This window comes from Hylobates moloch, unplaced genomic scaffold (genome assembly GCF_009828535.3).
Source record: "Hylobates moloch isolate HMO894 unplaced genomic scaffold, HMol_V3 SCAFFOLD_12, whole genome shotgun sequence".
In the NCBI taxonomy this organism is placed as follows: Eukaryota; Metazoa; Chordata; class Mammalia; order Primates; family Hylobatidae; genus Hylobates; species Hylobates moloch.
Window position 1 is genome coordinate 65,920,735 of NW_026652287.1, and position 26,091 is coordinate 65,946,825.

The 26,091-nt window shown below is 39.8% G+C and overlaps 1 protein-coding gene across 4 annotated transcripts in view; it reads left to right on the top strand.

Moving 5' to 3' along the window:
- Positions 1-26,091, top strand: part of HMGA2 (high mobility group AT-hook 2) — a 138,054-nt gene that overhangs the window by 55,509 nt on the left and 56,454 nt on the right. Inside the window, exon 4 of one of the 4 annotated variants that reach the window (XM_058425538.1) lies at positions 20,329-20,445. The exons of the other annotated variants lie outside the window; for them this stretch is intronic. Coding sequence (XP_058281521.1) covers positions 20,329-20,340 — 12 coding nt within the window. The 3' untranslated portion in view covers positions 20,341-20,445. Of the gene's footprint in view, positions 1-20,328; positions 20,446-26,091 lie in introns of those variants that run through there. 4 annotated transcript variants of the gene reach the window in all.

The following is a 26,091-nucleotide window of genomic DNA, read 5'->3' on the forward strand; positions in this document are numbered from 1 at the left end:
ATTCCTCTGATAAGTGAGGATCCATTTAACTTTCTGGTAGATCATTAGGTAACTTTCAAGAAATGAGAATAATCATAACTGGCTCTATTTGTCCTTAGCATGGGTTGAAAGATATGAAAAGTCCCTTGATATGACTGGCACGATTCTATCCCATAAAACCACTCATAAATATCGGTTGAAATAATGCCTGTAGGGAAAATTTTCAAATGTCCTTTCTGTCAATGCAGAAATGCCAGTGCAGCTTGTTTTCTGGGTGGTATGCAAGTTGTAGACAGGCACCACATTTTGGACATATTATGGTGGTGCAGTGAATTGACAGGCAGTTTACCACCATTCCCATGTATTAGATTATGTGTACCTCTGGCTCTCCTGACGCTTTGCCCCCAAAGTGGAGATAGTGAAAGAGAAGGAGAGAGGGAGAAGAACTCCTCGCATATGTGCCCCTACCTCAGCAGCTCCTCCTCCTTGTCTCTGAGGGTCTCCAGAGTTTGAGAGTTTGGTGTCATGTTGGCCCAAGAGACTGTTGTCCTTTTGACAGCTCGGCTGTTTGTGTCTCCAGAATGAAACAGAATCAGATTTTTTTCAGATGTAGCATCTGCCTTCCCTCCAACATCCTTGGGTTAATCACGTGCTTGCTGGCCAGGATATGTAAATAAGACTTGGCTAAAAAACCCTTAAAGGATTATGAAGCAATCTTGCTTAATAGTAGCAGAACAAAACAAAACAAAAAACCACTCCAACAAATCCTCCTGTGTGCTACCAAGTAATGGAAAGATCCAGTTATGACTGGAACTGTCCTGGCCTGAGTATTGTCCTAGACCCAGAGGGAGCGAAGGAGGGAGGGAGGGAGGGAGAAAGGGAGAAAGAGAGAGAGAGAGGAGAAATATGAGAGGAGGAGAGAAATTGCTGAAGGAGAGCTTCACTCACTGACTCCGCACACATTCCCTCCCAGTGGTTGCTAATGAAGAGCCCGTGCTGGTGAAGGAAGCCTGCTGATCCCGGAACTGGCCTTGCGCGCATGTGGTGGGATGACAGACACATTCCCTTCCTTGAAGTGCACTCTTTTCCCTTGTACTCAGCGGTGGCCCGAGAGAGCCCCAGTAGGTCTCGGAGTGTGTTCCATGCTGCAGAAGGCATGGAGAGATTCCAATTGCGGGGGTTCCTCCATAGCCTTTGCAGCTGAACGTCTCCATCTCTTGTCCCTGGGCGGTCAGTCGCTGGCATGGCTCTGTGGAGTTTTACCTCCCAGTTGTCTATCACCAAAGCTGTCCACCCTGTCCGGAGGGGAATGAGCGTGGAAACCCCTGGCGGCTGTACTGACAAAAGCAACCTTAGTCAGTGACAGAGCTGGGCAGGCGGCGAGGTCCTGCGGGCTGGCCTTTCTGCTGCTGGTAGGAGGATCATGTGCTGCTATTTCGGAGGCTCCTGCCAGTTGGCCCCTGCCCACCTTTTCTGTTCATATTGAAGCAGCCAGGAACTGAGAGAAAGAGGAAGCCTCGGCTGTGCTCCGGGCTGCGCTGCCAGGGTTGCGTCTGTAGTAGGTCCAGCAGCAAAAACAAAACAGGGCAGAGCCCAGGGAGGCCCCAGCCAGAGCAGCTGAGTGTGGAAACAAAGCAGCCTGCCCGCCCTGGGAAGCTGCCGCAGGCTGTGGAAGGGAACTTGTAGAGAGGCTGCATCCTCTCCAAGCTGGGAAACTGAGGCCTAGAAGACATGTGACATATCTGAGCAGTGACCAAGCCAGGAGTAGAAATGTCTCCTGAGGGCCTGTCCTCACTGCTGTTTGGTTTTAATCGCTCAGCTCTTAATAGTGTAACCCTGGACAAGTGACTTAGTCTCCCCAGCCTCCATCTCATCTGTAAAATGGGGATGAGAAAATACCTCTAAGGGTTGTTGTGACAATTAAATGAGAAAGTATAAACAAAGCACTTGGCACAATGCCCGGCCACTTAATGGGCCCTCAGTAAATGTTGGCTAGTTATGTGAACCAGAACTTGAGATGGAAGTGAAGCAGAAAAGATAGGGAGTTGTTCAAAAATACCTGATCTGCTAGGGAACTATTTTTTAAAACAAGGCTGCTTTTCACAAGGAGGGGTAGGCACACTTGAATTAAGATCAGATTGATTATATGTTTTTGTTCAGCTTTGATGCTGAAATGTTTAATCAAATGGCAGACTCTGCCCTGCTTACAGGAAGAGCTCAACTCCAACTAGGAGGAAGCAGGTAATGTGAGCCGTGGCATCTTCCCCGTTTAGATTTCCTGAATCTTTGTTTATCTTCTTTGTCAATGTGCGTCTGAACCTTCCCAACAGAGTTTAAAATGTTCAACTTCAAAGTTACATTCTGATGGAAAACACTTCCTAAGAGGCTGAAGGCTTACTCTGGGGGTGAAAGAAGAGGAAAGGCGATGGATCACACCACATTTGTGGAAAATGTTAATGCTATGTGATCTTGCCTCCTTAGACCCAGACAGATGCAAAGGATAAGGAACTCGGTTTATAACAACAGATACTCCAAAAGTGCTTTGCATCCTGTTCTGACACTAACTGGTTGTGAATCACTTGTTAAAGATAAGGGTAACAACAATACCATTTCTTGAGCCCTTACTGGGTGTCTGGTATTGTGCAAAGTACTCTCTATATATTACCTCAGTTTCCACAACAACTTTATGAAATATTTCTTCCTTTTGTGATGGGGAAAGTGAGACTTAGAGAGAAGTTAAATAACTTGTTCAAGATCACTCAGCTAATAAATGCTCCTATGCACTTGGTCACTGTTCTATGTCCTGCTTACCCCTTAATGTTAACCTTAATCCTAACTTGAATTTAGGTTAATGTGTATGCACTGCTGTTTTTTCACCTGCAAATCAAGGGCTGTGCTAACAGTTTTGCTAAGGCCACTTCTTTGAAAGTTGTAAATATTTCCAGAAAGAGGCACAGTTTACAATAAACATTCTTGCTTTCCAAATAAATTCTCCCCTATTAAAATCAATGTACCAGTTATTTTCATACCTATGTATTGTTTAAGATAGAGAGTTCAGGACACAATTGAAAACTGGGAAAAATAATCTCGTGGTTTTGTTTGTTAGTTTGAGATGTAGTCTCACTCTGTCGCCCAGGCTAGAGTTCCGTGGCCCAGTCTGAGCTCACTGCAACCTCCAACCTCCCAGGTTCAAGCAATTCTCTTGCCTCAGCCTCCCGGGTAACTGGGATTACAGGCGCACACCACCACGCCCAGCCAATTTTTGTGTTTTTAGTAGAGATGAGGTTTTGCCATGTTGGCCAGGTTGGTCTTGAACTCCTGACCTCAAGTGATCCACCCATCTCGGCCTCCCAAAGTGCTGGGATTACAGGTGTCAGCCACCATACCCGGCTCTCATATTTTTTTATATACAGATTGAATATCCCTAATTTGAAAACCTGAAATCTGAAATGTTCCAACATCCAAAACTTTTTGAGCAGTTACATGATATTTGAATGAATTGCTCATAGGAACATTTTGGATTTCAGATTTCCAGATTAGAGATGCTGAACAGGTAAGTATAAGACAAATATTCCAAAATCTGAAGAAAATCAGAAATGCAAAACAGTTCTGGTCTCAAGCATTTCAGACACTCAGCCTGTATTTGCATGCTCATGGCTGTTGGGAAAAATTAACATATTCACCAAATTGTGCCTGGTCAGTTGATAATGATTTATCAATATTAATGCACCAATATATCTACTTTTGCTGTCAAGGGCAAAATTTAAACTTTGCACCAGTCTTTATCTCTAAGGAAACTTGTACATTTATGCATGTAATTTGGTATCCTCAAGGTAAAAAGTCCAAATAGTCAGCATTATTTACTAAGTGAAATTTCTCTATTAAGATTTTTCATGTCCTAATGGAATTATGCTTCTAAATTCTCAATATTTATTAGTATTGTTGAAATTTTGTGAATTAGACTTATCTAGATTAATATGTACTAGAATCATTACCTGTATGAACTTGGACGAGTTTCTTAATCTTTCTGGGCCTTAGTTGCCTCAGCTACAAATTGGGAATGAAAATGGTATCATCATATTATAATGGTTGTTGAGAATATTAAATGAGTTAATTATGTAAAGTGCTTCAAATTGCTCCTGGCACATAGTGCTATATGTGTTAATTAATTGTATTAATCACTTGTGACTTCCAATTGATTCTATTTTAATTGATATTCTATAATATAATTTGCTTCCTTCATCTCTCATGTATACAAATTAAATTTGTATAGAAAGTCTTCTCTTCTAAGAAATTTTCATTCTTCTACTTCACCCTCTCTTTAGCTCTGTAGTAAATAATTTCTAACTGCTTATTTATTCCTTAGAACTCTATCTAGAGAAGCTTTTGATATTAAGCTGTGACATATAATGGATGAAATTACAGTCATTGAATTTATTTTCTCTGAATTACAGATTATTTTAGGTAGAATTTATCTTCCTTTTTTTTCTGGTGCCCAAGTCTTAGAGAAACATGTTTTCAGCCCTGATCATGATAAATAGTGGGTTTTTTAAATGACATCACGAGATACATATTTCTCAGATACAAAGGATTGTTGTTATGTTCTTTTGGCCAGAAGACACTCGTCTTCCTGGGAAATGTAGCCACAAAATGCTGGGTTTGAGTTTTATTAATATCCTTGTAGATTAAAAACAAAATGTTTTCCCTCTAAGTTTTTGTTCTTTTCCATTTGGCAAACCCGGTGATTTGCCACATGAGCCAATGTGTGTCTCATTTGCTTATTTTCTTGTGCACTAGCAGCCCTGGTGATAGCATCTGGAATGTGTGCCGTCCCTGGGAACAAATAACATGTTGGAAAATGGTTTCTTGGTGGATCGCTCATGCACCTGACAGCACATGCCACGTATCTCAAGCCATTTGCCTTTGGTACAAGTAATTTTACGATAGGCTGCCTCTCCCCAAATTTTTGTCCAAATAATAATAATAACAACAATGATAAGAAAAGATTTTTATAACCAATGACTTTAATTTGAGAGTCAGATTTTCAAAATTATTTTAATATTTGAGCTGATGATATCAACTATGCCATGAAATTTTGTTTTGTTTTGAGGGAAATTACTCAGTTAAATGGGGAGGAACCCTCAGTTCCGGGAATTGCCCACCCCTTTCCTGGAAAACACATGAATAAGCCACCCCCTTGTTTAGCATATAATCAAGAAATAACTTTAAATATCCTTAGTCCAGCAGCCCAAGCTGCTGCTCTGCCTATGGAATAGCCATTCTTGTATTCCTTTACTTTCCTAATAAACTTACTTTCACTTACAAAAAAATTACTAGGTTAAACTGAATCAAGAAAAAGATCAGACTTTGAAAACTTGGTTTACATATATATTATATATGTTGCTTTATTTTCACCATTCTTAAAAACTGTGCATTGACGAAATGATACACAGATTTAAGAGGTTAGGAGACTGAGTGGAATTTAGACTGGACTGTTCTTAAACTGCTTTCAAGCTCACATTTCGCTTAAGGGTAGGGACTCCCTGTCACCCTTAGTCCCTGTTTCCTCCTCGTGGGGAGCTTCTTTCTTTCTTTTTTTTTTTTTTTTGTTGAGACTGAATCTCGCTCTATCACCCAGGCTGCAGTGCAGTGGCGCAATCTCTGCTCACTGCAACCTCCACCTCCTGGGTTCAAGCGATTCTCCTGCCTCAGCCTCCCAAGTAGCTGGGACTACAGCCATCCTCCCCATGCCCAGCTAATATTTGTAGTTTTGGTAGAGATGGGGTTTCACCATATTGGCCAGGCTGGTCTCGAACTCCTGACCATGTGATCTGCCTGCCTCAGCCTCCCAAAGTGCTGGGATTACAGGCGTGAGCCACCACGCCTGGCAGGGAGCTTCTTTTGATTCATCATTCTTGCAGGGAATTACTGAGAAGGACATGAGCTAAAAGACAGCACAGAGGTGTTCGAGGAAGGAGGTATGAATCCAACCAGGCCAGACCACTGAGTTCCAGAGAAATTCCCAGACAAAGCTTCTCAACCCACCAGCCAAGACCCAACCCACAGCGGTCACTTTCACTCTGTCTTATCTTGAACATACTCTTGCTTTTTGAAGGCACAGTCTATAGAATTCCACATTTTCTGTTTTATTCATTGCCTTCCTCAGTTTCCCTTAATAAGTAAGCAAGACTTGAACTACAGGTTATGAAATTCTTGGGATTAATGACTAAGCTAATTTAGAAACAAATGCATGTTCCCCATGGCCCAAAAATGTAGAAAGCCAATTACCTAACTCCATCTATTTGGCAATTTAAATGAGGCGTTTTCTATAAAGAGTTCATTACACAAATGCTGACGGGATCCCCCCCCCCCATAAAATGGATGATATTTTAGTGAGGCATTTCAAAGACGAAAGAGTTTGATGACTTGGTCTAAGGCTGGTTCAATGAAGGCAATGAAAACCTTATCTTGGCTATCCTTTTTCAAGTTGGCATTCCAATGAGTCACCATATGGAAGAGGATTAAGAAAAATATTTTGTACTTAGGTTAGGCACAGTGCTTCACACCTGTAATCCCAGCACTTTGGGAGGCTGAGATGGGTGGATCACCTGAGGTCAGGAGTTCGAAACCAGCCTGGCAACATGGCAAAATCCTGTCTCTACTAAAAATATGAAAATTAGCCTGGTGTGGTGGCATGTACCTGTAATCCCAGTACTTTGGGAGGCTGAGGCCAGTGGATCACTTGAGGTCAGGAGCTCGAGATCAGCCTGGCCAACATAGTGAAACTCTATCTTTACTAAAAATATAAAAAAATTAGCTGGGCATGGTGGTGCGAGACTGTAGTCCCATCAACTCAGGAGGCTGAGGCAGGAGAATTACTTGAACCCAGGAGGCAGAGATTGCAGTGAGCCGAGATCACGCCATTGCATTCCATCTCAAAAAAAAAAAAAAAATTTACAGTTAGGATTTGTAAAATTCTAAAAATCTTAAAGAACAATAGTTAAATCTTACCTTCTATAATTAAAATAATTAAATATTAAGGATTCTTTGGAGTTGCTTCATTAGGAGCTTTACACAAGATATCTTACTAGCCAATATTAGCCTGCCACAGGTAAATTAAAAAAAAAAAAAGCAATGACAACAACATTTGAGTTTGTTAATCTAATTGCCCCTTCCTTGCCATCACTCCAAGGCATTAATGTGTCTTTTAGATGACTGCATTAAGTTTTCTATTGGAATTTCCTCTGCATCTCTCTCATACATGCACACACACACACACACACACACACACCCCCTAGCCATTGGTGTTTCTGAGGTTATGAATCCCCTTTCCATAGCGGTTTGGGAACATAGGATATAGTTTATGAGTTAGGGAGGCACAAATATGTTCTTAAAAAGAAACCTTCAAACCCACTGGGTGCAGAGGCACACGCCTGTAATCCCAGCACTTTAGGAGGCCGAGGCGGGTGGATCACTTGAGGTCAGGAGTTTGAGACCAGCCTGGCCAACATGGTGAAACCCTGTCTCTACTAAAAATATAAAAGTTATCCGGGAGCAGTGGTGTGCGCCTATAATCCCAGCTACTCGGAGGCTGAGGCACGAGAATTGCTTGAACCCAGTACGTGGAGGTTGCAGCTAGCCAAGATGGCGCCACTGCACTCCAGCCTGGGCGGCAGAGTGAGATTCAGTTGCCCCCAAAAAAAGAAAGAAAAGAAAAGAAACCTTAGAATAAAACTACCTTTGACTCATAGACTCATTCATCCAGTAGGAATAGAGTGCCCGTGGTGTGCTCTTTTTTTTTTTTTTTTGAGACAGAGTCTCACTCTGTCACCCAGGCTGGAGTGCAGTGGCGCGATCTCGGCTCACTGCAAGCTCCACCTCCCGGGTTCATGCCATTCTCCTGCCTCAGCCTCCTGAGTAGCTGGGATTACAGGCGCCCACCACCACGCCCGGCTAACTTTTTGTATTTTTAGTAGAGACAGGGTTTCACTATGTTAGCCAGGATGGTCTCTTAAACTCCCAACCTCGTGATCCGCCCGCCTCGGCCTTACAAAGTGCTGGGATTACAGGCGTGAGCCACTGCGCCCGGCCCCGTGGTGTGCTAACTCTTATGACAATGATGACATAGGGACCGAGGGACCACCCTCCTGTTAGAGATGCACCATGCTCAGCGCGTCTAACTTCAAGCCTGCTCTTTCCACCAATAATCAGCTGCCTTCTGTGTCCACACTAGGAGGAAGGATATATGCTTGATATCTTGTTTTATTATACTGCAGAATTTCATCATCACCCTACTCTTACCTACAAAAAATATCCAAAGTGTTAAATGTTTCTTAAAAGAAATATTAGTTGTGTCCATTTTAATCTCCTGAACTTTATGACCCTTGTCCAATGTTCAACTAGATATTTAAGATTTCTTTCATTTGGCTTTTGGTAAGATTCATTTTTGGAATTAATAGAGGATCACTGTTCTCCTCAAGTCCCAGAAAAGAAAAAGGGGCTTTTTCCTACAAATCAAACTACAGCATACCACGAGCTGCCAGTGTTATTTGCTATTTGTTCCTTGTCTTTTCCAACAAAGTGACCTTAGCACTGAATCAGGAATGCTTAGATGTAGATGTGCACAGAGGACCCTTTATAGTAAATATATCATAAATACATATCTAATAGGTAAATATACGTGTGTATATATATATATATATATACCCACAGATTTTTTAAAAGTGAATATTCTAGAGAGTTTCCATTCCAAGAATGCTCATTGAAAAAACACAGTACACAAGGCCAACAAGGAATAGAATAGAATATTCCAGCTTTGCAGAATGGTGAGTGAATTGGGGTTTGACTTTAAAGAGGTACATAGGTGAGGAGTTGTTGACAAACCTTAGTTTGAAAGTGGTTTATGTCATGGGAAAGTATGTATCAGGGCTGTTGCGAGGATTATCTTATTTCTTTCTCACAGTAACTCAGTGCGGTAGACACTGTTATCATCCTCGTTTCACTGATGAACAAACCAAGGCACAATGAGGTAAAGTCATCTGCTGTAGGACTCAATAGCTGATGAATGAAAGAGCCAGGCAGGGCAGGCTGGCTTCAGAATTGTACTGTTTTGCTTCCTATTTCTTCCTACATCCTAGCCCCACTCACATGGAAATCACTCTGAAAAATTATTCTGTCTTATTCCCTAAAGACAATCCAGGCCGTCTTCCTCCTAATTCTTACCCACTTGTATTTCTTCTATAATTGCTACAAAAATGGTCCTACACAACAACAACATTGTCAACTCACAGAGTAGAAAAAAAGCAAAGAACCTTACAAATTCCTCTGGGCTAATTTTATCAGCAAAACACTAAGCAAAATGAGAGTTGCCCAAGTCCTGAAAATCATTATGCCACAAAGTTAGTGGTTACCAAGTTCAGCCCACTATTTAAGTATAGTCATTTAAATAGGCCACTATTTAAAACATTGTGTTATCCTCATATACTCAACTCAATAGGACAGAGACCATGTTTTATGTCTCTTTGCATGTCCAGCCCTTAGCACAGCACCTGAGGCATATTCCTCAACAATTTATGCTTGTTGGATGAATGATGGACTGAGTAAATTAATAGGTGTTAGCTTTTAGTTTTTTCAAAATCGTGCTTACTTATTCATTAATATATTCTTGTGATTTGATCAATGCAAAGAAGAGCAAGATCATCATCTAGCATTATCCTGAATACTATTTAATATATTCCTATAATGTTGCCTAAGGTATATATCTTTTGTTTTGTTGTTTTGGAAGCTGTACTACACAATTGACTCAAGCAAGCTACATATACCATGAAAATCAGCATTGTTCTCCCCCACAACCCCCATGCACACATACCCAGCTTTCAGATAGATCTGAACTCCATGAAAGGGAAGTGCTTCTTGGATTAAGCTGAGATTGAGAGGACTATTTTACTGCTTCTTCAGTATATTCTTTTTTTTTTTTTTTTTGAGATGGAGTCTCACTCTGTAACCCAGGCTGAAGTGCAGTGGCGCAATCTTGGCTCACTGCAACCTCTGCCTCTCGGTTCAAGCTATTCTCCTGCCTCAGCCTCCTGAGTAGCTGGGATCCCAGGCGTGCATCACCGTGTCCAGCTAACTTTTTTTGTATTTTTTGTAGAGACAGGGTTTCACCGTGTCACCATGTTGGCCAGGCTGATCTCGAACTCCTGACCTCAAGTGATCTGCCTGCCTGGGCCTCCCAAAGTTCTGGGATTATAGGCATGAGCCATAGCACCCAGCCGACTTCTTCAATATATTCGTATATGTGAATTGAGCCTTCCATTTCTTCCTTTACCTCCTCTTCCATCCATTGGGACCAGTTGACTTTTTAATGTAAAGTATAGAAACTCAGCCGCTCTAACCCTATTGTGATTCCAAACCCTTGTACCTACCAAGCCATTTAGGAAGACTGGGATAAATAAGCATTGTAACTCCAGGGAGCTTTCTGGTTTCATGATCCATTTCTGCTTCTTAGGGGCCAGATAGTGCTAGGCTTACAGGAGACTCAGCCAGAAAACTGGCAAGTCGATTAATCTGTAGTTAACCACAGCAATAAATGAACACAAAGGAAATGCAGATGTAAGTAGGGGATAAACTTTGAGTGGTTCCATCAGTAGTGATTCATGATGTTGAACTACAATAATATTTTCCTCCACACACTCTCCCAGTTCCCACTGTGACCCTGGAGCAGCACTGAGGGAAGACAGTTAGGCTTGGGGATGCGTTCTGTGGTCATGGCTGTGGAAGATTGGTCCTACGGCTGTTAATCTGGCTGACAAATGTTTCATCAACATGTATTGTTGAAAGTGACATGATACACAGTGCTAGTTAAGAGAGTCGTGTAAATAATAAAATGCCCAAGATGGGAGAAAAGCAGTTTTCCTGGCTTCTCCAAGTTTGAGCTGCAGAATCAGAAGCGGCAGAATAGAGAGAGAAGAGACAGGACACTAGCTTGGGTTCCAGCCCCAACTCTGCTGCCCTGTGCTGCGTGGCTGCAGCAAGTGACTTTTCTAATAACTGTGGGTCTCAGTTTCCTCACTCATAGTATTAATCATCATTTCTCAGGAGTATTAAATAAGAGCATGAGTTTAAAGAGCCCAGTCCCGTGCCCAGCACAACGGAGGCTACCCTGCAAAGGTCAGTCCCTTTTTCTGTGTGTTTCATCCTCTCTTGGCAGCCTGTTTGCTGCATCTCTCAGCTGACTTTTGTCCCTTCCTGCTCACTTAGTCAATTCAGAGATTACAGTTTGTACAATAATGCGCTGCCTTGTCTTCTCGCTGGTGAATCTGGACCGGAGTGCTCCGCCTCTGCGCCGACACTCACTCTGATGGTCTTGGCTGGAGGACAGAGGCTGCTGGCAAAAACCTAAGAGGGAACATACCGTGGTAGCAGCATGAAAGAATTTGGCAAGGAGGTGCTCGTCACATGATTGTGATTCATACTGTACTCTCAAAATGTGGCAGGAGGGCTAGGAGAGACTTTTAATGCCAGCACACAGAGCAGAGACACTCATTTTCAAACATCACATTCTTTTTATAGTACAGGCATGCCTCACAGGGAAAATATTGAACTTGGCCTGCCAGCACCATAAGAGTCGTCCCAACTGTGATTTTATTGCTTGAGTCACTCCCTGAATCAGATACTGGCTGCATGGAGGAAGTCTTCTATTAGGGATGCTTTGAAATTGTGTTTTTAATTAATTAACACCAACTCTGGGCAGGTTTTTCATTTACTCCTAGCTGACTCTTTTTTTTCTTTTCTTTTTTTGCCTGAAACTTGTTAGACATTTTTGTAAGGTCTCAGTTGGATCGCTTTTAAGTATCTTGGTGAAAGAGTCATCTGTGTTGGGTGAACAAAGTGAGGGGACCCTTCAAAGTAGAGTTTGTCATCTCCGAGAGAATCTGATCCATGGGAACGGGGTCGCCGGGAAAACGGTCCCTAAAAGTCTGGCATAACACTTTTTGATGCCTTCAGCCATCCTCAATCCATTCATCCTGTTGTTAAATGTTAAAACTAGAGCTGGCCAGCTGTTGAGAAAAGTCCTCAGTTTTATTTCAACCAAATGGTGCTGCCTCCTGGGGCTGGAAGGGGGCTGACTTCAAGCACAATTATAAATGTGTAGCTCTTTCAAGCGGCGGAAACCTACAAAATGGCCTTGATTCACAGGGCCCCTCTGGCTCAAAGACTCTCTGCTTCCCGTGTGTCATAAATCTGTATCTGCATCAAAAAGTGTAAAGACGGCAGTGTATGGAAGTCCCTCTTCCTCTGCGAGTGTGTCTATGACAGATTTATACTGATGGCTACACTGCACCCCGGTCACAGGCTCCTATTATAGTCATGTCCCACTGACTCAGCCCCCATTTCCTGTGGAAGGGGAGACAAGGTCCTGCATGAAGGAGGGTGAAATTACAGCTCAACTCTCTAATTGCTGTTAGTACAGGAGGACCTTTAAGGGCTGCAGCAAGACCCATTTTGTTCATAGCAACATCTACTGTCTCCTCACCCCGGTGTGGTCACAGCTAAAACCTAAGGCATTTAGTTTCATGACAAGATCTGCCACGACAGGGTACTCCAGAATTCAACAAGGCCAAATGGATACATGCGAAAAGAACAAACCACCTCATTTGTTATAGTTTTTGTTTCTTCAAAGTGTTTTTCTTTTTTTTCCTGAGGGTACAAGTTTCAAATGTGGAAATTTTCTAAGGTAGCATTGAATCCACCTCTCTATTAGTATTTGCAAATGGATGCAGAACAGGACTGGTTTTTGAAACCACCTCCTTGTTAGAGATTTTTCATCCTTCGCCAACATTGTAGGGTTTCAGAGGTAGCAGCTGGTGAGAACCTTCTTATGTTTGACTGCCACCTTCAAGGTTTAGAGCTGTCCTGCATTTCAGGGGGTGAATGGCTACTGGTAAAGAGGTCAAAATGAGCTTTATTCCAAGAGTTAAGCAACGAAGTTGCAAAGTTTAATTGGTCTAATTTTGGGAGATTAAGGATGGAAAGGGAAGGATGTTAGGATAGTTTGAATCCTCTAAGAAAAGAAAAGGCAAAACTGATGTTTGACTTTCCCACTGTATTTAGAGTATAGCCTTTACGGGGTAGCTGTTCCTTCTTAATGTTTGGTATGGCTCAGAGCACTCGAAAATGTCACTGGCTGAAGAAGAGTGTTTGTGATGTTATTTTTTAATTCACTTTTTTTTTTGTAGATTTTAGTACTGTAAAGAAATGATACATAGAGGGGAGTAAAAACTTGTCTAGCTAACAATTGGTATTATGGTTTTGAATGCAGTTCTGATTAAATTATATACATTTCTTCCGTTGGCCAACTTATCGTGAGCCTGGTTGTGTGCCTCTGGTGTTTGTATGATATCCACCGCATTTTTTTCTAACATGTTAAGGATTCTGTTTTAAATAGAAAATCAGATTGCAGTTTGAAAAACTTACTTTTAAAACTCTACCATCTGCTAGATTTGTGAAAGAGGATCTGGTAAATGAAAATTGTGTGTGTATGTGTGTGGTTTATTTTATAGGCACTGCATATTTCTTTGATGATCTATTTTCCAAGCTCATTCTTATCTTTTAGAAGATGTTTCAAGGATTTATGCATCTGGCAGGATTTCAGAGAACTCTATAGTGGTGGAGATGTACACTCCATTTATAGGGAATCCTGAAACAGGGTCATTCAGAGCATTTATTTTGTTTTGCGCTTAAATTTATTTCTGCTCTGGATGTTTCTTTCAAATGGATCATTTTTACATGGTCAAATCTAAGCATTTTATTCACAAGAACTCTAATAATAAAGATTTTTCAGTCCAGACATAGGAGGAAATTTGCAAAATGCATCAGGAAAGTATGGCAATTGCTTTTCAAGCCATCTTGTATTTGAGAAAGTATTGCATTCATTAGTGTTTGCAAAACTACATTTAATGGTGCAAAAGTAAAGTCGACCTCTCCCTTTTGGTGCACAGATGTACAAACTTTATGGAAGTACACCCCAAGGTAGAGACTTATTGGAGTAACTCTTAGAAAGGGCAAAGTTGGCCATAAACAGTGATGCAATAACCCCACAATTATGTATGCTCAATTATTTGGAAGGAAAGTCTGGGAGAAGTGTTTTATATGATTACATGGGCAAATAAGAAGTGAGTGTGGAGAAGCACGGTCCAAAGGTTTGCATTTGTTGTGTATATCCCAAATAGCATCCTAATACAGCTTTATAATGTAAATCCACCGGTACCAGTAAAACGGCATTTAAAACAAATTGTAAAATGAACAACATTTGCAAAGCAATAAAGACACCACCTTTGCAATCACTTTACTACAGTTTTGAAAAATGTTAGTGAATAGCTCTCCAAAGATGCAAATAAATAATATTTTATTAGATTTCAGCCTAGGAGAAAGGGGAGGAAAACCTTCAACTAGAATTACATGATTATTGCTTTGCTCCTCCCTCAACCCAGCAAACATTAAAATGGAACATAAAGCAAGTCTATAACAAGATTTATGAGGAAAGGTATTACACTTAGAGGCACATTGTGCAGAAAAGTCATTAAAATTGTTTGGGCCTTAAGAAGAAGGGGGAAAAAAAAACCTTTTGAGAAAAATGAGAAACTCAGATGTATCAAAATGCCTTCCTTATGATTACCTAAGGCTTTAGGTTTTTAAAAGCCATTGTACCTAAAGGTTCTGATTCATTCTCTATTGTGGCAGCTTTTTCCTACCAGACAAAACTGAAAGATTTTGTTTCTCTGGGAAACATACTTAAAGAAGTATAGTAGACCTGGCATTCCTTTTGCATGCTCTGGTAGACCCCGGCTCTTGTATAATAAAAACAATATAGGCATGTTATATTTGCCATATGTTAGTTAGGGGGTTTCAGCAAACAAATACCTCCTTGTGCACAGAAGTAGATGAAAGCAAAGCTTACTGATGTCTAGGGTCCCTATAACTTAACTTACCTTGTTTGTCCTACTTAGTCTGCCTAGCAGACTTCTTTCTGGTTGGTTGTATGCATATTTAGATAATGGTGATAGCTCAGCATATTCTTTATGCTTTGTTCCACTCTGAGGACAGCTAGTACACTCGATTTAATATTATATGCTTTCCGATTTCCTTGCCTGATGCTTCTGTGTTATGCTAAATCTCAGTTTATTCTGTCAGTAAAGTTGAGGAGAGTGAGTGAGGAGTGCATGTGCATGTGTGTGTTTTCTTATCTGTAAAGTTTTAACTTTGGCTTACTGTTTAACCAGGAAACTCAGCAGGACAAAGGAGATCTAAATAAAACTATATTCCTGTTGAGAATCTCCAAGGTTATGCAATACTATAAAACGGTGGTTTGAGTAGAAGTTCTGTAGTTCATCCTTATCAGAGTAATGGTTTTGGGGTTTTTGAAAAGGAATGTTTCAAGGAGGTCTTTGAAAACCATTTTCTTCAAATGTTCATTGCATCTGAGATCCCATTTTTGTCCCTTTATTTGCTCCAGAATACCGCCCAACTGCCAACAAAGAAGGGCCTGTGCTCCCAGGAATTTTCTGCATTCCTCTCTGGAGTAGGCATTTTTCTCAGCTACAAAGGCCCTTTGGCGAATTCCCTCTAATCATTGGATTTGCCCTGGGCTCTGATAGGTGCCATTCATGGACTTGGTCTGCTGTTTGATGGGGCTGAGGCATTAATGGGATCTTTTCATGATAAACAAAACTGGGTAACATTACCAGAGGGATCACAAAGCTGCTGCTGTGGGGGGAGTGTGGTGCTTTCTCTCTCTTTCTCTTTCTCTCTCTGCTTTTTCCTTCTTCCTCCTCTTCTCCCTGTTCTTTTTATGAACGCACATTTGTGTGTGTGTGCAGCATGGCCATTTCTAGAAGCAGCTCTTCTGACCTTTGCTGCTGCTCGTAAGTCAATGGCCAATGGCAAGGCCTTTGTTGAACATAAGATGATTCTATAAACTGATCTGATCTACAGTAGCTTCACAGCCTGCGGGGAGGTCTGTCTTTTCTTAATTGATTAAACACTGGAAGAACACTGCATGAAGAATCTGATTTTGAGATCTTTCTTACATGCTGGCATTTAATTACTGAAAATATCTGGTAGTTGAGATGAATGAGTCTGTGGGAATAAACACTTAACACAAGAATTCGACTTCATGTGGCTGCTGTGGTGGTATATCCCTGGCTGTGTTATCAATGCCAGACTGAATGGGGTAACTCGTCACTGTTGTTGTATCCTATTTGCTTCTAAAAAGAATGCAAAAATGGTTAGTTGAAACCTGATTCCTGCGATAGGGAAGAAGTGAAATTAGAATTATTTTAGGTGATGAACACTATTTTTTTAAAATTTTTATTTTTGTGGGTACGTAGATGTGCATATTTGTGGTGTATGTGAGAGATTTTGATGCAGGCGTACAATGCTTAATAATCACATCGGGGTAAATGAGGTATACATCACCTCAAGCATTTATCCCTTGTGTTGCAAACAATTCAGTTATACTGTTAGTTATTTTTTAATGTACACTTAAATTATTATTGACCATAGTCACCCTGTTGCATAACACTGTTTTTTTTTTTTGATGAAAAGAAACTGACAGTAGAAACTAGAGAACTTGCAATCATATTAATGACATTATTTTTAAGTTTCTGAGAAAATATTTTAAATGGAAATCTCTGATGTAATTTGGGAATAAATAGTATATTAGGCATCCTGATAGAGGTAATTCTACTTACTTGCCATGCATTTTCTTATGTTCCATCTGAATACTGGGGCTCAGGCAAAAGGACACAAGGAGTGGTCAGGGAGAGCACAGAGTGAGCAAGCGTGCAAAGCAGCGATTTAAAAGTCAAAAGGAATGTCAGGTTAAGGGAGGATGGGTGAAAAGCAATGCTTATTATTTCTCCTAAAGCAATAAGAAAGGCCGGGCGCGGTGGCTCATGCCTGTAATCCCAGCCCTGTGTGAGGCCGAGGCGGGCAGATCACCTGAGGTCAGGAGTTTGAGACCACCCCGGCCAATGTGGTAAAACCCTGTCTCTACTAAAATTACAAAAATTAGCTGGGCATGGTGGCACACCCCTGTTGTAATCCCAGCTACTTGAGAGGCTGAGGCAGGAGAAATCACTTGAATCTTGGATGTGGAGGTTGCGGTGAGCCGAGATCGTGCCATTGCACTCCAGCCTGGGTGACAAGAGCAAAACTCCATCTCAAAAAAAAAAAAAAAAAAGTTAACTGATTCATCCATCGGAAGGGATAGCACAGTGTCCTCATGTTTCCACCAGCCACTGATGCTAATTCTTCATTTTAATTTTGTCTTGACTTCCTGGCTAAGTGTAGGTATGTTAATATGAGTTTCAGCCTCCAACTAAATAACAAACAGGACACTAGGCTTCTATCTAGCCAAGGTGTCGTGATGCTGTTTAACAGCCCCCAAATCCCTACCTCAGTACATTTTAAAATATCCAGGTGCTGTGAGTCGAATGGGAAAAAGTTTGACAGCTAGTCAAAGAGGAGAGAAAGTCATTACCTTCGGTAGAGCAGCACTTCATTCATTTTTTTTTTCAGCTTTTGCTTTTTGATTAATGCTTTTTGTTATCATCTGTTCGGTATAACATATTGTAAATCATAAACTCAGGGTTTAGATCTTTCAGTGACTTTTGCAACTTGAAAGGTGGAGCTTCCCAGCCTCAACGGAAATCCGCAGTGGCAAGTGTTTCCCGCAGGGCCCCATTACCCAGTCCTGGAAAGGTGCTAATGAGGAATCTTTTTTTTCCCATGAAGAAAACATCATGCATTTTAAAATATCAGTGTTATCTGATATTCACATGTTTCATACATATGGTTAGAGTACATATTCAACAGCCCTTAAGGGCTTAAATATCCTTTGTATCTACTATGATCCTGGTGGTAGCCACTATACAGTGAGCACCTACTGTGTCCAGCACTTGATTCACATTATCCTTAATCCTCCTAGCCTCCCTGCCAAATCATGTTACAATTATTCCCATTTTAAAGATGAGGAGGCTGGGCGCGGTGGCTCACGCCTGTAATCCCAGCACTTTGGGAGGCTGAGGCAGGCGGATCACGAGGTCAGGAGATCGAGACCACCCTGGCTAACATGGTGAAAACCCGTCTCTACTAAAAATATGAAAAATTAGCTGGGCGTGGTGGTGGGCACCTGAAGTCCCAGCTACTCGAGAGGCCGAGGCAGGAGAATGGCGTGAACCTGGGAGGCGGAGCTCACAGTGAGCCAAGATCGCGCCACTGCACTCCAGCCTGGGTGACAGAGTGAGACTCCATCTCAAAAAAAAAAAAAAAAAAAAAGAAAGATGAGGAAACTGGGGCTCAGGGAGGTTCTAGTGTTAAAAGATAATGGAGTCAATTTCCAACGCTGCCTGGCAAGTGGCACTGACTGTATTCATCCTATTTTGCCTTCTCGTCGGCTTATAACTCGTTCTTCCGAACAGATGAAAACTTAAAAGTTTAGTCGAATATCCAAATGTTTCCAAATATCCTTATATTTCATAGCTTGTATTTTATAACACATTTGGGAGCAAGTCCTTTCCAATGTTTATTTATTCTCTATAGTACCTACATTTAACTTTCTTTCCCCGTAATGACTTCCGATCCTACTTCTCCCTGATTCAGTATTCACTCCATTACTTCACTGGCTCTCTTCCTTATTATCTGTCACAGGACACACATACTTTGGAAAAATCTGCCTTGTGATATGATAATTGCAGGATGTTTTCTGAATTGCAGAAGGCTGGAGTAGAGGGGGATGAGGGTTTGAATCAAGTTTATCTCTGGATGAGAGGAATTCTGGCCTGGGAAAGGAACTGGAAACTTCTGACCAGCTTTCCGAATGCTGGTTAAGGAAAAGCCTAACTCACTCTAGACTGTGCTCTGCATTCTAGACATTTTACCATGGGCTGTACCCTTTAGGATCTTATATTGTGAGGAAGAAAGTGATTATCTCCCAGGTTGCGCTATTTTTATGAAGAGAATTGAAGCTCTTTTATCTCTGGATAGTTTTCATTTTAATTTACAGATATCCCATTGCATCTTAGGAAAGCTGATATTTTTAGTTCCAAACGAATGGATCACATTTTACCTGCCAGCACTTTTGCTACCTGAGTAGTTTCCTGACACTTGGGGTTTTTCTACTACTCAAGTTAGACACCGAGGCAACTATGCAGGGAATTTAAGCGAATAATAAAATCAAAAGAGGAGGAAAACCTTTTGTCTCAATCATCTGAGTATTTCGTGGTTTTAAAATCTTTATAGGATAGGGTAATATTTTAATACTTATAAGATAATGACTTCATTATTTTAGATTATCTTGTATATGTAATTTACATTACTCTTCTAACTGCTGTAAGCAAATTAGGTCATGTTTACTCTGTAGTCAGTGAAAATGATTTGTTCGAATTGAGGTCTCCTTGGATTATTTCAATCATAACTACCTCTCCGTTAGAGAGAAAGGCCACTAATTATCAGCCTCTCTGCATTCTCTAGGAGGGCCTTAATGCACTCTAAATTTGTACATGAAGATTTTGTTAAGAAAATGCTAGATCTTACATGACTAAATGGCACACTACTATTCCAAGGAGGTTGTTTTTAGTTTTACTTCTCCCCTGGACTCCTTTTCAGGGTGTTTTCAAGTGAGATAGAATCTGTTCCTAGGTCACAGCATAGCTGAATGCCAGAGAGCAGAATCTTGAATCGAGAACCAGACCCGAATCTTGAACCTGGTTCAGGTAGAAACCAGACAAGTGTCATTAACTTTTCCTCTTAGTAGCCACAGCAAGCTCACAGCAGCCTCTAGCCAAGGACCAAGTGTATCAAAGGGGACTGACCAGCACTGTGGACTGCAGTGAATGCATAGAGCGGGGTGTGGAGACTACAGAGACAATTTTATTTTTTCTTGTTCTCTAAAAGACCACTAGGAACAAAATAAGCCCAATTTTTGTAGTACAAGCGCTGGTAATTACTGAACACTCACTCAATTGAGTTAATAAAGCTAAACATACCCAAACTGGCCATTGTTTTTAAGGGAGATTTTGTGGTGTGCTAGAGGCAGATTGGAGCCAACTGTTAACATTTTTAGGAAGTTTGGGAGCTGGTTGTTAAACATAGCCATTACTAAAAATTAACATATATAGATGTATAATTAAATAAATTATGTTTAAAACAGGCAATGTGTAAAGCTCATGATTTCCAAGTTATTCTTCTGGACTTTACTATTATTTATGCTCTCGATATTATTTATGTTTATTGTATCTATGTGGAGAAATACTAGATAATGGTGTGCCACCTCCCATTTCTTTCTAGCTCTGTGTTTAATGATGACACGTTGGCAGCTGAAATTGACCATAGTAGGAGCATTTACACCACAGAAATTGGCAAATGTTACAAATAGGACTTGACACGTTGTTTTGATTATTGTCTAGACTTTAAAAAATTATTGAGAACGTTTTAATAATGCAGGTTAAACTTAATAAAGTGTTATATCTGCAGCCTTTACATTATAAGTAGCATAAAACATTTAACGAAATATGCTTTGGATATTCAAAAACTATCATCCGGTTTAGCAAAGAAGTCACTCACATCATTAATGAATGGGTAAAGCTCTGACTTCACTGTTTCAGTTTGGTTTTACTTATTGATGTAAATATCAACCAATGTTCATGTTGAAACTGCACTTATTTGTTAATGACATGAGCTGTTTCTTTGCTGAAATGAATAGTCACCAAGCATTTATTTGTTGTCTGATTTTGTGACACTGTTGTTGGTGATAGAATTACAAAAACTGATACTGAATTTTGCAAGAAATAGCAAGTGAAACAAGTTACAGGTGTATGGAATTTGAAAACAGAGTATTACATATTTTATTATCACTTGTCAATTGTTTACTAAACATTCCTTAAATCACTAATTTTATAATAAACTTATGAATATGTATATATGCACATTGTTTTTTCTCCCAGAGATCCTGACGTTAAACATTTACTAGATAATGGAAGACAATAGACGCCTTATGACATGAATCCATAAATCCCCCACAATTTTCTCTTGAGTCCTATTTTTAGATCCTTGTTATTCGAAGGACACAAGCAGAACTTTTCAAACAAAATAAAACACACGCACACACACCCAAGCCTAAGAAACATGATCTCCACCAACTTAATATTCTGAAGTATGTGAAAACGAAGTGTTTTATGTGAGAACCATAGAAATGTTTTTCAAATATAGTAAAAATGGATGGTGTTGATTAACTTACTTTATAAAAACTTTCCTTAGTTTATTCTCTGAGAAACAACTATGTAGCAAACTTTGTCCTGGGCTCTGCACCAATATCAGGAGGACTTGGTGCGTGTTTCCCAGGTTGAGCTTAAATGTTTACTCTGATATGGATCATCCTACTTTTAAGAGTTTTTTTTCTTTCCAAATAAATAGCTAAAGAGCCACTTTCAGTTTCTTAAGAGAACTGACATGAATTTGTGAAGACCGTTGATCATCTTAATTTGTCTTCCATAGATAATAATAAACAAACAATATTGAACACCTGTTATGTGCTACATTCTATACCAGGCACATTCCTCAAAACTAATCTTTTGAAAATCTCTGTGAGCTCAGTTATAATACCCTCATTTTACACAAAAATAAGACATTATACTGGTAATAAATGATGAAGATGAGATTTGAGTTCAGGTTTTTCTGACTCAAAAATTCTCTGTCTTTTCTGAAAAAACGTTTTACCCCAGGAGCCCTTGAAAAAGAAAACAATCAAAAATTATATTCCTTTAAATTACTGAACACACACTGAGCCTGGGGAAATGCTTTCATCAAGTGTGAGAATAAAACTAAGTGACAGCTGGATGGCCAGATCCATTTTCTGCAGTAGATAGCAGAGTCTGAGAAAACAGCTGCCCAGAAATGAGGAAATGGAACAGACAGTATGTTTTGGTATCTTTTTACATTCAGAAGAAAGTAGAGAACCATATTCTGATGTCATTAGTCATCTCTGATACAACCAAATTTTTGACCTGCTGATACTACAGGATTTAATTTTGAAACTCACGGTGTGGCCTAAGATAATTCCAACTTCCTCACTCTCCTCTTGTCCCATACAAAATATCAATGTACTAATTAGTACTTACCAGTACTAATTCAAAATTTTATATCTAAATTTTGTAGAGTGAGATAGTTATATAAACCAAGTAGTAGTATTAGAAAGAAAATAAAGCAAACTGAAGTAGGATCTAAAAGAAGAAAGAGAATATATTATTTGTATATATTGGTCTAAATGTTGCCCTAGTTTTTTGTTTGTTTGTTTGTTTGTTTGTTTTGGTTTGTTTGTTTTTTTAAAGAAACAAGCACCAGGATATGAGACGTCACTGGGAATACCATTTCCCTTCAGCTGCTTTATATGTCATTGTCTCTTTGTCTAGAATGTGTTTATATACGTATAAATATATTCTCCACCAAATATACAATTTGGAACTAATGGCTTTGCTGATTGAAAAGACTGAAACTTGTGTCACTTCACTAAAGCAGTTCCTAAAAACAAATGCCATAAAGTTAAATATATATATGGCCAATGGATGCTAGAAAATAAAGGGACATGTAGGATTTTAAATCAATTGATTTTTCAGCCATCAGTTTGAGTAACATAAATTGCAGACTATTAGGAGACTTTGGAGAAATGCATAGGCTCACAGTAAAAGGATCTGAGTGGGGAAAAAATTACCTTCTAGGGAAGGCCAAAAAGACTGTAGTCACAGGAGCAGAATGAACATACTGAGACATCGCCGGAGAGGTGGGGGCAGAGCAAGGGTCTCTGGTAAACAGGAGCCACTGTGAGAAGGATCCAAGGTAAAAGGTTCGAGACATCACAGTGAGTATTTTCTTTTAGGTTAAATGTTAGCAAAATGTTTCTGACCGGCCTGTCAAACACTGTATCCGTGGACCTACAGAGGCTGTTTGTGTTCCAAGAGTAGTGCTTCTTCATTCTGAGGAAGAATAGGGATTTGATCACAGAATTTCTGAACTCAGAGTTATGTCACGTCTTTTGGCTTTTTGATTGGTGAGAAGTAAGCTTCTGTGGATAACTAGCAGATAACAGATAACATCCATTTTTGTTGCTGGAATGAAATAAGACCCAACACTGGCAAATTTACATTCATGGTAACGGCCTAGAGCCACTTGATTTCCTAGTGGAGATAAAGAGGAAATGTTTTATTTGGGGGAAGTGGGGTTATATTTGTCAGTATGTAGTGGTAAATAACAAAACCAAACACATCGCGTAGTGATCCACGAGTAATTTGTAAAGCACTAGTTAATCAGAGAGAACTTTAAATCATTAGCTTCATTTTCCAGAGGCCCTGGGCCAGGAACGTCTGACAGATCTGTTCAACGTCATAGAATTAACTCATGGGTTGAGAGGGTGGGCCTAGAATCTGGGCATACTGCTTCCACCCAGTGTGTTCCTTGGCTCATGGAGTGACCAAAGCACCGCAGTCACCATGTCTACCTCTAGATTATAGACTTATCTAACAATTGAAGCTGCAGAGCAATTCATTTTTAAGTGACTTCTAATATGAAGTACCACACAATTATCAGTATGCCCTTTCCACATAGAATTGGGACCTATCTTGTTTTTTCACAGTAGAAAGTATCCAGAATCAAGACAGTGCAAGGCACCTTCTCCAGTTCCTTAGCAATTGTTCTTTAACTGATTTTTTTTGCTGCAACTTTACAACTAAAGACTTACTGTTTTATAAATGAATAAAACAAGGTGCAAGAGAATAGTTCTGATATGCGCAACTGGTTGATTTGATGATTCTGAATGATGTGTTTATTAATTGATTCAAATAATTGTTTTTGACATTTTGAAAATTAAATTTCTGGCTAGTTTGATGATATTAATTACTTATTTTAAAACTCTTAAACATCTACATATATATAACTCTACAGCCAAGTCAGCTTTTGGTTAGGTAAATTATAGAGTGAAACTGTATAGAGTGAAAATTTTTTTCACTTTGGGAGGCCGAGGTGGGCAGATCACCTGAGGTCAGGAGTTCAAAAGCAGCCTGGCCAACATGGTGAAACCCCATCTCTACTAAAAATACAAAATTTAGCTGGGCATGGTGGCGGGCACCTGTAATCCCAGCTACTTGGGAGGCTGAGGCACAAGAATTGCTTGAACCCAAGAGGCAGAGGTTGCAGTGAGTCGAGATCGCACCACTGCACTCCAGCCTGGGCAACAGAGCAAGATTCCATCTCAAAAAAAAAAATGTTTATTTTAATTGCAGATAAATAGAAAGTCATTTATATCAGTCTTTGAAATGCATGTCCTAATTTTTATTTCTTAGAGGCATGGCTTTCTGATTATTTTGGGAGTAGGTTATAATGAATTTACTTTATCACACACACACACACACAAAATAGAAAATAAGGATAAATACTAAAATGGGCATTTTTCTGTATGATTAACAATATTGATATAGTCAGTTAAACCAAATGAAATTGCCGTTTTTGTAAGTAAAAAAAATTGTTTAATATTGTCTATTTCTCGTGCTTTATTCTGCTTAATTTTGTTTACGTGTTTATCAAGCTTCTTCTATGGGATTCCATTGTATTTTGAAACCAAGCTCTCTTCCAGAAGAAAAAGAAAATGGAAAATAAAATTACCAATATTCAAATATTTTGATTGTTCATTATTACAGTTTTATAGGTTGAGGAATAGAAGGAAAAAGCAAAAGACAAATAAAATGCCTCATGTCCAAACCTGTGTGTGGACACTAACTCCACGGCACAGACATGTCATCACTCAACTCCACTTCTTCTGAGAATAGCCACACAGTGTGCATGACAATGCCTGCCCTGTATATGCACAATACTCTTTGCATGCTTCTCCTTACATAAGGAATATTTTTCTTTAAAAAATACTTTCCTTAAAGACACATATATTCTTAAACTAATACATTCTCTTTAGAAATTTTAGATGATTCATAAAAGCCAAAGGAATAAAATAAAATTGTTGAATCTTACTACTCAGAAGAAATCAGATTTAATATTTTAGTGTAAATTTTTTTATCTATGAAGTAAACAATTTTAAAAGCTAAATATAGAGTCTCATTTAGAAAATATGGATTATACCTTATGTGTAATTTTGTATTCAGCTCTTTACACTTCACATTATATTGTTTCCCAAGTCATTAAATATTCTTCTAAGTAACCAGATTAGATCAGCAATAGTTCACTTAAAACAGTGAACAAGCTGCATTAAAAACCAGCCAGAGCCTTACCAAAGAGCTGATGCTATGAATACCAATCATAGCTTAGTTGCTGTTCCATATGTTAATTTAATTTGACAGAGTAAGAGTCTTTGAAGTCCTAATTCTCTTTTGCAACCAATAAACCAGTTTTTATAGTGCGTGAACTTTCAGACATCAGCCTGCAGCTAAACTCATGTCGGGAAGTTGCCATGAGGTCACACATAACAATGGCTGGAGGGGCGTTCCTTTGGAAGTCTTGTGGGAGAGGCGAGGGGACTGTCAGGGGTCACTTGGGGGGTCAGTGCCTCTGATGATACCATCTTATGGGCATACAGATTTGTTGCCATTTTATGTGAGCTCTTGAAGGTTGATTTCTACAGAAATGGGCCCACAGTAGCCCAGCAACGTTCATTAATAAGTGTTTAGGTACGTCTTTGTGTTTATTCATGGGCTCTGTAGCTTTAGAAGGAAAAAGCCAAGCACAAGTGTCTTGCTAGTATGTTGTTTCACTTCCCATACTTCAGCGAGGAGGTGACTCTCTAGTCTTCCCTACCATCAGCATTTAGAATCCGGGCGGTGAGTTAGTTCAACTCATAGAATACTCCTGGGGATATTTTTGTTTGATGCTGATTAGGGCTGGTGGTACCCACTAGAAGGGTAGAGGGGGAAAGAAACAGGGCATTAGAGAAGAAGATCATAAAGAAAAAGGTTAAAAATAACAAATTATGCTAAACATTAAGTTCTGTAGAGTAAGGATTTTAAGTTTTTTTATTATTCTTTGTTTTGACTGTACGTTCTTTGAGGGCAGAAACCA